Consider the following 14,702-nt stretch of genomic DNA (forward strand, 5'->3'; position numbering starts at 1 on the left):
TTTCGTCAAGATGAAAAAGGACTCTGAAAATAATAACCTGCATTGCCAAAGTATAATTCTAAAATGTCGTAAGTGTATATAATTTCTCACCTGGTACATTCACCTTTACAGAATTTCGATGTATTAAAATAATTATTATGTTTTATTTCTCCACTTCCTTTTTCCTTGTAGCCAACAATCCATAAGAGCTCCGATGAAAATACAAATATAACGAGTTAATTAGAGAACTGTAAGAGGAAGAGCGTGCTTCAAAAGAGATACATAGAAAGGCCATTCTCGCCTGCCTAAATATCATATTCCAGCTCATATTAAGTGATATATATTATCTCTAATTAATTAATTAATTGTCTTTATTAATCAATTCATGTACTGATTGCTTTATCTCATATTTATCTTTATCAAAGTTGAACGTCTGTTATATTCTATGGAGTACGGCCAAAAATGAAACAAATAACTGAATGAACGTATATGGAATCACAATATGCTTTATGCCGTTTTTCTCGCACCCTTCTAACAAGCAATTAAAAAAAATTAAACGAGCCGCATGATGATAATGATTAATAATTCATATAATATCCACTAAACATTGTGATCAAGGCGCTCTACTTATTCATTACCCGGCTTACATCATTTGTTCCGTGAAAAGCATTATAGGCCTGTTTGCAGACATAAACATAAATATTTTATTTTAATATATTCTGCTTTTCATTCCCTCTATCTTCTCGAATAATATATCCATGGAATGCATATTTACTCCATGCTCTGGATTCCTATCGCATCACATTTTTTTATATGCAGGTCAAACCAAACCACGATAACATACTCAATTAGAATAAAATCAATTGGGGAAACCTTATATTTTTTTCGAAAATTCATATGAGATTACTGATATGGATAAAACATGCTTCATATACTTTGTACATCGTAAATAACACATATTAGTCTTCATTAGCATGATTATGCCTATGTCACGGCGTTTATCACTCTTTGGTGTTAAACCAAACTGACAAAGTGTGAATTCATCCGTACATCCTTCCCTTTCAAGTCACTCTTTTACATTGTTAGTAAGTGGCAACTTTATCGACCTTCGCTGGATGCCCTTTTGTGATTTTCAAAGGAAAGGGGGCCATGCCTCCATCAATTACCACATCCGTATCGTTAGAACAAAATAGAGTGTACGTACGATCCGAGGTATTCTCAATAGCCAGCTGTATACACTTTTTGTTTAGGATTATAGAAATCGATATCAACTTAAAGTCGTGTACTCTCTTCTAGTTTGATCTAGCTTGATCAGTTCATGAAGTTGAATATTATGACAGCCATTTTCAAGAGGCAAAATAATGCACCTAAATGAAAGAAGAAAACAAAAATCGATGTGTTATAAACTGAAACCCTGATTTTTCTTCTTCCTATATTTTATCAACGGCGCCATTTTTTTAAAAAAAGAAGTGCACACCTAGTTAGCAGTAATGCATATAGCATTTTCATTTCTTTGAAAAGCAGGATAAAAGAGCATTGTAGATTAAATGCCTTGCTCACGGGCATAGGTGCCGCGGCCGGGATCGAACCCCGGACTTTTTGAAACCTCACAAGCAATCTTATAAAGTATCGATCGTTTTCGATCTATCGTTGATCATATCAGCGCACGCACGCAGCTCTGCGTGCGTTTTGGGTTGCATTTCGCTGCTCCCATTGTTTTCCCTCACTTTTATTGATTACGGTATATACGTGGTTCTGCGAAACTGAAAATCGTTGAAATCAAGCTTCCATCGCGGCAATGCCCACTGTACGCCAATATTGGACTCTCTTCGAAGCATAACTCGTTTTATAATGCTTTATAAACTATAGAAACAAAAGGTAAAAACGTATGACTTTGTGGAATGTGTAGTTTAATTAATGGACATTGTAATTATAACACAGAAAAGGCAGAAACATAGTATGAAATTGTATTTTTAAAGCCTGCAAATGGATGCGAGTAATAGCCTTTGCGGAACCGACTATATACGGCTCCCGTACATGAATAAGTTTTAGGGAACCGTATATATCCGGCTCCCGTTGGCAACGGGTTAATTGTTGTATTCATTTTTTCTAAAGAATGTACATAATAACCAGCCTTTTATGCGATAACAGAACTATTTGAAAATATTAATAATAGTGATTCATCCAACAACAAACTTTATTTCCTGTTACCAAAAATAATAACTCTAGAATGAAATGAACCCATTTTGAAAGGTCAAATTTTTGTTGTCTCCTTTGTTATTGCCCATGGTAATAAAAGTTGAGAAATTTGTTAATTGAAATTCCGATCGATTCACTTTGACTAAATTACCCATGTTCTCAGAGTTGGAAAGCACATTCGACCTAATTAATATCTATGGAAATTACAGTTTTGTTGAATTATATGATTGTGATTTGAATAGGATTGGAGAAAAAGGGATGAAGTTGTAAATTCTGACAAAAAATCTGGTCTTCTATTAACAAATGAGTACCTGTCTTGATCGGAATAATAGAAATTAATCATTCACAATTCCCTATGGACCTCTAGGACACAGGTGCAGCCCCACACATTCTATTTCATGTCTGTAGCTGTGGCAACATTTAATCAAAGTGAGACAGATTAGAGCATGGTCTGCAAGTATCATGAGCTGTCATCTCCGGGGCTTGTTGATAAGAGTATTGGGTTTCATCATGTGTCATCCAGGGCTTTCTATCTGCGATGGTGTTCACACGAAAGGATAAGGTTTCGTAGAAGGGGGAGTGAACTGACTGATACTGTGTGTTATTTCTCATTGATTGTGCGATGTAAATTATTATCATTAGCAGCAGCAGCATCATCCCCACCACCACCACCACCACCACCACCATCATCATCATCATCATCATCACCACCACCATCATCATCATCACCATCATCATCATCATCATCCCCACCACCACCACCATCATCATACATTCATGATCATCATCAGCATCATCGGAGCAGTAGCATCATCATCATCATCATCATCATCATCATCATCATCATCATCATCATCACCACCACCATCATCAACATCTTCATCATCATCATCACCACCACCACCATTACCATCATCATCATCATCATCATCATCACCACCACCACCACCATCCATTGATGATGATCATCAGCATCATCATCAGCATCAGTATCATCATCATCATCATTATCATCATCATCATCAAAATCATCATCAGTATCATCATCATCATCATCATCAAAATCATCATTTTCACCATTACCACAACCAGCACCGCCACCAAAAATGTGTAATTGCTGAGAAATTAATGAAATAAGCCCGTAATTCCATAAAAGGTCACATATTTTTTAATATTAATACAGTCCCACATATGCCTTTTTGTGCCACTGATCATCAGAATTATTGGTTATCAGCTAAAATTTCATGTTTTTACAAAGATTAGTGTATTTTTAATGTACAAGATCTAGATCTATGATAATATTGTGGCAATTAACCTTGATTTTAAGAACTTTCTCATGAAAAAATTGTTTGCTTCAACTACTTTATTTTATTTTACCTTTAATAAATATAGTTCGTGGACTTGCGTGTGAACATTGCTGTAGACATGTTACCATTGGATGGCAATCCATCTTCATCAAGGTGAAGGATTTAAAGGACAAGTCCACCCCAACAAAAACTTGATTTGAATAAAAAGAGAAAAATTCAACAAGCATAACACTGAAAATTTCATCAAAATCGGATGTAAAATAAGAAAGTTATGACATTTCAAAATTTCACTTCATTTCACAAAAACAGTTATATGAACAAGCCAGCTACATCCAAATGAGAGAGTCCATGATGTCATTCACTCACTATTTCTTTTGTTTTTTATTGTTTGAAATATGAAATTTTTTTATTTTCTCGTCATTGTCATGTGAAATGAAGTTTCATTCCTCCCTGAACACGTAGAATTCCATTATTTTATCATTTTGTGCTTCAGGCAAGGAGGTCCTAATCATCAAATTCGTAAAAATTGAAATATTGTATAATTCCAACAATAAAAAACAAAAGAAATAGTGAGTGACATCATCAATTCTCTCATTTGGATGTAACTGGCTCGTTCATATAACTATTTTGTTAAAAATAAGCAAAACTTTGAAATGTCATAACTTTCTTATTTTACATCCGATTTTGATGAAATCTTCAGCATTGTGCTTGTCTGATTTTTCTCTATTGATTCAAATCAACAATTTTCTGAGGTGGACTTGACCTTTAAGGATGAGCAAAGATGATTTTAATTTTCATAGCACATTGTTGGAGTGGGGGTGACCGGAGCTGAGCAGACAAAATTTGCAACTGACCTGGGTATGATGCCATATCACACTACATGTATATCTGCTGAGATGCAATTCAAGTTATGATTTTGATGATTTACAGATTGACTATTTGTGGATGGGAGGGAGAAAGTGGGGGTGGGGGAGGGTGGAGGGGAGGGAGTTGTGCAGGTGCCCGTTGCAGAAAGAGTTACAATCAATCGCAACTCTAAGAATCATGCGCAACTTGAATTTCAACCAGTCAACAGCGCGCATTTGGGACTTGCGATTGATTTTTGTCTCACCTGCGAAGCAAAGTGAGACTATAGGCGCCGCTTTTCCGACGGCGGCGGCGTCAACATCAAATCTTAACCTGAGGTTAAGTTTTTGAAATGACGTCATAACTTAGAAAGTATATGGACCTAGTTAATAAAACTTGGCCATAAGGTTAATCAAGTATTACTGAACATCCTATTAGAGTTTCATGTCACATGACCAAGGTCAAAGGTCATTTAGGGTCAATGAACTTAGACCATGTTGGAGGAATCAACATCGAAATCTTAACCTGAGGTTAAGTTTTTGAAATGTCATCATAACTTAGAAAATATATGGACCTAGTTCATGAAACTTGGACATAAGGTTAATCAAGTATCACTGAACATCCTGCATGCGTTTCACGTCACATGACCAAGGTCAAAGGTCATTTAGGGTCAATGAACTTTGGCCGAATTGGGGATATCTGTTGAATTCCCATCATAACTTTGAAAGTTTATGGATCTGATTCATGAAACTTGGACATAATACTAATCAAGCATCACTGAAAATTTTGTGCAAGTTTCAGGTCTCATGATTAAGGTCAAAGGTCATTTAGGGTCAATGAACTTTGGCCGAATCGGTGGTATCTGTTGAATTACCATCATAACTTTGAAAGTTTATTGGTCTAGTTCATTAAACTTGGACATTAGAGTAATCAAGTATCACTGAACATCCTGTGCGCGTTTCAGGTCACATGACCAAGGTCAAAGGTCAATGAACTTTGGCCGAATTGGGTGTCTGTTGAATTACCATCATAACTTTGAAAGTTTATGGATCTGATTCATGAAACTTGTACATAAGAGTAATCAAGTATCACTGAACATCCTGTTCGAGTTTCAGGTCACATGATCAAGGTCAAAGGTCATGTAAGGTCAATGAACTTCGGCCATGTTGGGGTTTTTTGTTGAATAACCATCATATCTCTGTAAGTTTATTGGTCTAGTTCATAAAAAGTGGACATAAAAGTAACCATGTATCACTGAACATCTTGTGCGAGTTAGAGTAGTATTCAAAGTCAGCACTGCTGCTATATTGAACCGCGTGATGCAGGTGAGACGGCCAGAGGCGTTCCACTTGTTTTTACTTGCGTTTAAACGCAACTCTTCTGCAACGGACCCCAGATCAGATAGATTTGCAAGGTAGCCTGGGATGCAATGAAGAGATGCAATCCTGATGATCTTTGGTTGGGCATTGATATCACAACAAGCAACAATTTCGGCTTCATACCATGTAATAAACAACAGCAACATTATCAACAACAAAAACAATAATCAATAACCAAGGTATCCATGATCAATGACCTCTTAAAGATAAATGCCATTTATGTTAATGATCTCAAAGTAACTTTTTACAGAATCCAATATAATGACCACCCAAGTGTCGGTTTGTATGAATAAAAAAATATGTGCCAAAGGATTCTGGAAGAAATTGTGTAATTGCTGAGAAATAAGCAAAATAAGCGCGGATTGGGTCACTTCCGTCGCGTCTTTATTCCAGCAATAATAGTACACTGTCCCACGTTTCCTATCTGTGTTGGCGATCTTCAGTGTGATCGTTTTTCAGCTTAGATTTTATGATTTCACAAAGTTCAGTTTATGTAACTGTACCAGATCTAGATCCACGATAATATAATACTTAACCTTGGTTTTACAGACTCTCACGAAATCAGTGTTTTACTGCAATTACTTTCTTTAGCTTTAATGAGGAGCAGATGTGTGATGTATAAACTCTTCATCTTTTAGGGGCTTCAGGTTGATTAGATGCTTTCGTCATTTATACTTCAGTCACATTTTCCCCACCATGGCCATTGGGTGAGTCGAAAACGACGGTCATAACAGTTTTTGTAAGAGTTACATATAGGTGCTTGAATAAAAATGAATAAAACAACTGTTTTTGACTCACAATATGGCCGCCGTAGAGCAAATGTGACCGAAGAATAAGATGTGATTAAACGTTAAAGATATAACTGCATTTTGATGATGCTCTTAATGAAAGAGTCTGCTTGTTACAATTTCCTTGTATCATTTGTTCAATACCCGCTGGAGAATCATATTTGAAAAAAAGAAAATTTCTTATTCATGCTTCAGGCTATAGTGTTCCAGAGCTTTTAAGAGATGCATGTCAAGTCATTGATAATTAATTACATGCCCTCTGAAAAAAAAAGACAATCAGATATCGGTATTCTCAACTTGAGCTACCCGTGTGCACAAAAACATGTACACGCTGCAGACTTTTCCATTTCTCTTGGCATTATTTCGTTGGTGATAATATTGCATTGCAACAGATTCATTCCATGTTTGTACTCGGTATTATGTGGGCTTCATTGTTCATGAATGTTTCATGGGCTTTTCATTTTCACTTGCTACTGCTTCTATTTACTCATCCTATCTATTCATTCCATTCCGAACCTCTTCTTCCCTTATATCCTACCCTGGCGTTACCAGTGGCAACATCAACGACACTCGTATTACCTCGGATAGACCTTAATGTTGCATCATCTTTATCCGTACCACGCCAAGGTGTTGCGCCGATCCCGATGACCCCAGGGGCTTTTGAGAGCTTGCATTTCGGAAATGAAGTGGAAAGAAATGTGAATAAATGCCTCCCAAGTTGACATTTAGAACCGTCAGGAGCTTGATCGGATCTGGGGGCTGAAATGTGCGATAAGCAAATCCTGTTAATGAAATTGCCCGAGGGGCGGCTTATTCCTGCTCATCACAAGACACTAAGTACGCATTAGGATCGGAAAGCATCTTTATATCCGTTGCCTCGCTGTCGTCATCGGTCTTCAGTTAAAAAAATAATAAAAAGCGCCAGAAAGATACATGAAGTTAATGTGGAGAATGTCAGAATGGCGCACCTGTATCAACAAGGCCTGCTCGATTTGCTTTCCAATTATCACCCCGGTGAGATGTGATTAAAATTCCCTGCGTTTTCTGCAGCCCTGCTCAGGTTGCGAAGGGGTATCCAATGTTCTGACCCTTGACCCCTTGATTGATTTGACGAGTCGAGATGCGGGTGATAAAAGGCTGTTGGTACCGTATGTCTAATAATGAAACCTTGACAGAGAGGTATGGGGAAGAGGTAATTTCAGAATCTAAAATTTGCTCTCACCTTTTTGTGTCAATGTAGTTGCCAATTTGAGGATGTTTGAAGAAAGATGAAATCACAAAGTACAATGAAACCCTTTTTACGTTAGTCTCGTATAAAAAGGCACAGATTAACCATAATTGTCTTGAAAAAAAAAATATTAGCAGAAAGGAATGCGTGGATAGTTAGCATAATCATCATACTTCCAATCTTAACCTTTGAAGATTAAACTAAAGATAATTCAGAAACATTTGGGACTTCATCTAAGACTATCACAATTAGAACATGCTGTTTGAATGAGAGGAACCTTCTGTACACAAGTCATTGTAGGTTGCTCATCCAGTCAGGGGTGTGCACAGCAGACTACCTAGCTATAGTGTTATTCAGATTTTTAGACCAAATGTTAGTGGACCAAATGGCACTAGACCAAGCTGCTATAAGCCCCATCTATTTGTTTGCAATCCATAATGGATATCATTTGATGTGTATTGATTTCTGTCACCCTATACCCTTGAGATTCAAGCGATGTTGGCTTTAGACGAGTATTGTGCTTGATGGGAAATTAGCTGTGTGCATATTGATAGTGATCAGCGTGTGTGTGTACGCTTATTTTTCAATCGGCAAAGTCTGATCGATTCTCTCTGTAAAGCTGCCAGAAGAACTGCGCTGCAGGCAAAGAGATTGAATTGATTTCATATCAACACACTAAAGTTGACTCATTCAAGCATGCCGGTATTACAGCTATTCAGTTTATTCTTAGAAGTGATCTCAATTATGTGCAAGGTTATATTGGGAAAATTGCACTTGTAATCTATTCTTCAAAATGTTCAATGTGATTCATTTTTGATGAATCATGATGAATTGTGCATTTTGTGGATTCAATTGTTAATGTTATATCCACCAAATGTAGTCATTGACAACGTTACACCCCAAGAAAGTAAAGTAAGATATTGATTTTGAAAAATATTTGGTTTGGATGATGCTTTCAAAGTCCGAATCCAAATGACCAATATTCACATTTATGTCAGTTATGTATGTTGGAGGAGTAGATTACTTGTTTAGTTATTCAGTCCTTCGATTGAATGACACGAGGTAATGTATTATTTCAGGAAAATGTAATTATAAATAATGATAATAATTATATAGGACTTGTATAGTGCATGTATCCACCTTGCTAGGTGCTCAAGGTGCTCCTGTATTACCCTGGATGTGTTAGTTTATGATTCCTTTGCTCTCAGCTTTTTGAGGAATTACTTCCTGTCGGTATCCATTTACCTCACCTGGAATGAGTGCAGTACAATGTGGGTAGATTTCTCACAGAAGGAAAACACACCATGGCTGGGAATCAAACCCATGTCCCTCAGATTGAAAGACGAGAGTCTTAACCACTAGACCACGTTGCCCCTCGCATTATATTTCAATTATGGCATTTAATTCTGTAAGTACTCTGATGGATTTATCACTGTGAAGACAGTTTTCAGTTAGTTCATAGAGCTAAAGTGTGTGTGTGGGAGGGGGGTGCTAAGAGGGAGAAAGAAATAGATGAAGAGGGTGATTAAGCAAAAGTGTCATTTATAACCATTCTTTCATTTCTCAGCATGCATAGAGATTAGCAGATAAACACACAAGGAGACCCCAGCTCCCCACGCCCGCCCGTGTAATAACGCTAATTGCCCGACATGATGGGAGGCATGCATCGTGCGAAATGATGCGATAATGGCATGTGGTCAATTGGCTGCGTAAACTTGTATGGATTTTAATTTTGTGAGCCGAGCGGAATGGCCTCGTAGAGAAATATGCACTGGGTGAGGGCATTGTTCTGGTATGAAGGTCAATTAGCCACGATGAGCATCGCTTTAGAAGTTGAAAATATCAATAGTCAAAGGGATTGTTTGCTGTTTGTAGAGGGAAGTGATTAAGAGAGAAATGTATGGGAGGGATGGTGAGAGAAGTGGGAGGGGGTATTGAGGGCGTGAGGGGCGGGGATGAGGGAGGGGTACATATAGGTGAGGGAAGGAAAGAGATGGTTTTTCAAAATGTGAAATTTTGAACCTGAACTATATACATAAAATATGAATACATAACAATTTTTTGGAGGAGGAAATTATGAATGCATCTACATGTATCTGGTATAAAGGATGATAGATGAAAGAGAGAGAGAGTGGGGGAGAGAGGGAGTTTAAAATAGAGGAAGGAAAAAATGATAGAAAGGGATTAAAATATAAGTCTATAAAAGTTAAAATAGGCAAGCTGACAAGTTAGAGACAGATATGTCTGTGTGTGAGAGACTTGATGGATGGGCTGATGAAGAACAGAAAGAGTAAGGAAAGATGAAGAAGAAAATGGAGGAGGAGGAGGTGGAGAAGATAAGAAGGAAGAAGACTAGAAGATGAAGAATTAAGAGGAAGGCAGAAATAGATAGAGAGAGAAAGAGAGACGGGAGATAAAGGATAGTAAGATAGGATAATCATTGTCATTATTGATTTCTACATTACATCGCTGCTGCCTACAATTTTCTCATGCGGAGATCCGGACATTGTGATTGGACGGTTTACGCAGCCCATCAGATTTTGGCCTGCTTGCCCTTTTACACCGTCACAAATGACTTGTCCTCAACCAAAATTGAAAAGCACGTCTAATGACGAGGCATGAGGAAGAGATCGGGAGTGAGATAAATAATGGGATGATAGCTATCGCATACATTAATAGAGCTTCTGCATTTACGGGAGTCGTCGTCGTCGCTGGCTGCCTGTTTGCGCCAAGGACATGTGTGTCTACTGCAATGGTATGTGATAAGCTCTTTGTAGCTCTGTGAATTATGCACAGCGCGGTAATTTCCAGGCCATGCTATTTTTGTATCTTTTGTAATGGTTGCTGATTATCACACAGACTGTATTCAAGTTTCCACACAGAAAAGTTGAAAGGAATGTCTGATGTTGGTTTACATTGATCTCTTTATTGTGTTGTCTGCAATGAGGGCTGTTTACTTATACGTTTTATTATATTTGGTTATTAATACTCTTTGTAGGTACATGTTGTAATTGTAAGGTTGATTTTAATGTATGACTATAATAATTTAGATCACTTCCTGAAGACTACTTTACGTACATACCTCTCCGATTGAGGTCAGTTACTAATTGCATTGAGCTGTAGAAGCTAGATATGAATGTAATGTATGGTTGTGGTAAATATATAAACATGTGTTCGAATGAAGCAACAAAATGACAACTGAAACGTTTTTATGTACACATATCTGAATTCAAACATGTGTGCCTAATGATTATGATAGATAATGAGTAGTTGCCCAGTATCACGTGAAATTAGCATGGCATTCTTTTTGATCTCTTTTCCCCCAAATTATAATAAATACATGTGCCCATGTGTACTATCCTGTGTTATTAAAGTTCAGCATGATACATGTATGCAAGGGGTTTCAATCTAGATCCATTACTGCACGGCATTTAGTTTGCGGAAATTCTGCGAAACTCACTTGATCTCTTCCTATGATGATGTTAATGTTGGTTTTGAAGGACTCAATCGTAAAATTTATGCTCACTGCAACTCTCGAGTTTCAGTTCAGAAAATTTTTTCATATCTCAATTATTGAAAATTTGATGTACATGAGGGTTTAAAACTTGAGAGTTACCATCTCAAAAATCTAGTACACTTTGCCCTGTAGTCCACATTTACATTGACAACTAACCTATATTGATATGAGCTTTGTTGATTGACCACGGTAATGGTGCGACTCCGAAGGTTCTACTTGAATAGATGGGTGTAATTTTGACCGTCTTGACCCAATTTTCAGAAGATTTCACCATCTGCTTGTGTTAGAATTAACAGAAGGACCTGCTGTTGCCAAACCAGGATGTGATTCTCGTTGCCTGATGGACATCTTACTTTCAATGTCTTGAGCCATTGTCCAGCTCTCAGTGAGCAAGGGAGTTTCGGTTTCAGAATGAATTACAATACGGATGTAACACTGTTCTAATATCTGTGCTATCGCCTGTACCCAAGACAGTGCTTGATTTACATCCTGCTAGTGATGGCAAGGGTGAATTTAAAGGGAATTTGTCCAAAGTAATTTGTCAGCTTTGACAGAACCTGTGAATCGGTAGAGCATGTTTTTTTTTATTTCCCTTACCTAAATGAATTCATGGTACCCCCTCCATTTGTTGGATGACAATCCAATTAAACAAGACTATCAGCTTAACTCAAGTGTCTCATTTTGACTGTGGGCAATTCCTGTACTTGCTTTCTTTGTTGATGTTGTTGCAAATGCATATTGTGTATTTGTATTGTATTTTATGTTAAAAATAGGTGCATCCCGTCAAGAGCTTTTGCTTTCAGGGAACTATATGCTTCCTTCTGTTGATATATATATTGATTAACATAATAATTGATTTTGTATAAATCATATTGAAAAATGATATTTTGTGAGAAATGTAAGAAAGTAACTGTTTATTTTAGTTAAATTGAATTGAATTGCCCCACGAATTCTTCTTAAAACCAGAAATTATTTGTGTAGGGTCATGGTCATGAGGCCACCTCATTTTGTCTTCTGTTTTTGTGTGTGTGTGTTTGAGGATGTGCAACTCAAGTTCCATGGACCCTACAGCCATGAAGTTTACTAGATTATTAGGATGGTTTTGAAAATAATTAAGAATAACTCCAGGAATGAACCGAAATATGTAACAGCACCACCCTTTTTGGTGGGCAACTAGGGCAACGGCCCTAGTCTAGTTCTTAAATAGAATGACCTCAAGCACTTTGAGTTTAAATGCTGTGTAATCCATAGAAATATTTACCAATGGGTTTATCAGGGTCAGATGTGTAGTTACTTTTAGAACAACCTGTCCTCGGGTTAGTGTGTTCCTTTCAGAGTTGCTTGGAGAAAATACTATTTGCATTAAAATGAAACCCCTTTAGGCCTATATGTATATGTTTACTCATTTAAAAGGTCAAAGTATACCCATGATATAAATGGCTATGCAGAAACACGTATTTTATATCATCTGTTTTGGTCTTGTAATTTTTTATGAATTATGATTCATAAAAACAATGGTTTGTGTTAAAGGGGTTACAGTCATTCAAAATTTTATGCTTTACCATGTACAGACACTAGTTCTTTGACTTGGTTCCAAATTGGGGTTACCCAGTTATAATTTATATGTAGGTGTCTTATGCGACTAATTCTATAGCTGTGACCAGACGTACTCACTTTGCAAAAGCATTGAGAATATTAACACACATACACGCAGGGGGTATAGTTCCCACGCTCACTCGCGTCATCATCGACTGCACTAATTGCAGTGTGTCTGAATCACTGGTCTAGTTGATTAAGACTGATTAGGTTCTCGTTCATCAGATCAACGGCCTTTGTCTCTGTTCCATCCAGGCCATTGACTTTGGCTTCTATCTGGGTATCGGGTTTTATGAGCTTCAATTAGGACCAGATCCTCAAGGGTGCTTCAGTTTCAGGAGATTTTCACCCGGACATATGTGTAGAATTAGGTCTGCTTGTGTAGCTAGCTGGTGGGACAGGATGACTTGTAGGGTAGGAGTGTCTGGTTGGCAGAAATCTATTTCAATAAACTGACATCGCAGTGAAACCTTTCAATAAAGACTAAGTAGCCTTAGCTGACAATAAATTCATTTGAAATGTAGAGTGTTTCTTTCTTAAATGCTCTTCATTGAAGTTGCTTAGAGAACATGGTCTAAATGAACAGCTGTTTTTTTGTAGAACGGAGTCTTTTTCATATGACCAGTGCAAGCCCTACAAATGAACTATTGATGTATTTTATACCCTTTTATATCTTTTTATATACATGTTTGTATGCGACTGACCAACGGCTTAACCCTGAACATGCGGGATCATCAATTAACTCCACCAAATATACATAAAGCCCATAGGCCTTCTCTGTCAAGATATAGAGTTGATATCTATCTTAATAAAAAAATAGATTTTACGCTTATTTGGATGTCATTATTACAAATATTTTTAATAAGTGAAAGGTATATGAAAATGGATATTGGGAACCCATATCTTTACTTCTCTTCAAGTGTTTTGTCTTTTTACTTGTTGACAGTGGGCTAAAGACACTAGAATTCGATATGTTCCAATCAATAATAATGATAATAATAACAGTATATTTACCCAGGGTAGCCACTTCAGTTCCAAAAACTGTTCTCCCAGCGGGCCCTGCTATTATTTTTTTCAATTCAATTCATTTATTCTTTTCCATTAAAAAACAACAAAATATGTGCATTTGAAATACACATGTTTATACAAAAATAGATCAAATACATAAGCGTAGTAAATTAATATTGTAAGTGATACAAATAAATGGAAAATGGAACACCTGTAGAAAGCTTGTAAATGGCAGGAGTCCAAAAGTTAACAAAATACAAATATAATAATGATAATAAAAATAATATTATTATTACCAGGCTAAGCTCGGCTTCAGGTGCACACAACTTTTTGAGGAATTTCTTCCTGCGTGTACCCATTTCGAGTGCAGCACACTGTGGATGAATTCCTCTGCTGAAGGAAATTACACCATGGCTGGGATTTGAAGGCACGACCCTCTGTTTCAAAGTCTGGAGACTTATCCACTGGGCCATGACGCTCCACAATTTGGTTTTATGTGTGAAGGATATTCCAATGGGGGCATGTGGTCTAGTGGTTACGAATCTCGTCTTTCAATGAGAGGGACATGGGTTTCGAATCTCAGCCACGGTATGTTTTCTTTCAGCAAGAAATTTTATCCACATTCTGCTGCACTCAACCCAGGTGAGGTGAATGGGTACCAGGCAGGATTAATTCCTTGAATGCACCAAGCGCCTTTAGAAGCAGGGGTAATATATAGTGCGCCATTGAATAGGAAACTATATGAATCTGCACCTCAAAAATGCTATAGATTATTATTATTTTATTTATTTCGAGAGTGTCTCCATTGTGATGCGAAGCCCTGGGATTGATTCCGTTTTGATGCATTTGGAGTTA

The 14,702-nt window shown here is 37.2% G+C and overlaps 1 protein-coding gene across 8 annotated transcripts in view; it reads left to right on the forward strand.

Moving 5' to 3' along the window:
• The window catches only part of LOC121415187 (histone-lysine N-methyltransferase ASH1L-like), a 107,842-nt gene that overhangs the window by 28,847 nt on the left and 64,293 nt on the right, over window positions 1–14,702 (forward strand). The window contains exon 1 of one of the 8 annotated variants that reach the window (XM_041608345.1): window positions 10,246–10,481. The exons of the other annotated variants lie outside the window; for them this stretch is intronic. Within the exon in view, the coding sequence (XP_041464279.1) occupies window positions 10,335–10,481 (147 nt within the window). The 5' untranslated portion in view covers window positions 10,246–10,334. Of the gene's footprint in view, window positions 1–10,245; window positions 10,482–14,702 lie in introns of those variants that run through there. 8 annotated transcript variants of the gene reach the window in all.

The sequence above is a fragment of the Lytechinus variegatus genome, chromosome 5 (assembly GCF_018143015.1).
Source record: "Lytechinus variegatus isolate NC3 chromosome 5, Lvar_3.0, whole genome shotgun sequence".
In the NCBI taxonomy this organism is placed as follows: Eukaryota; Metazoa; Echinodermata; class Echinoidea; order Temnopleuroida; family Toxopneustidae; genus Lytechinus; species Lytechinus variegatus.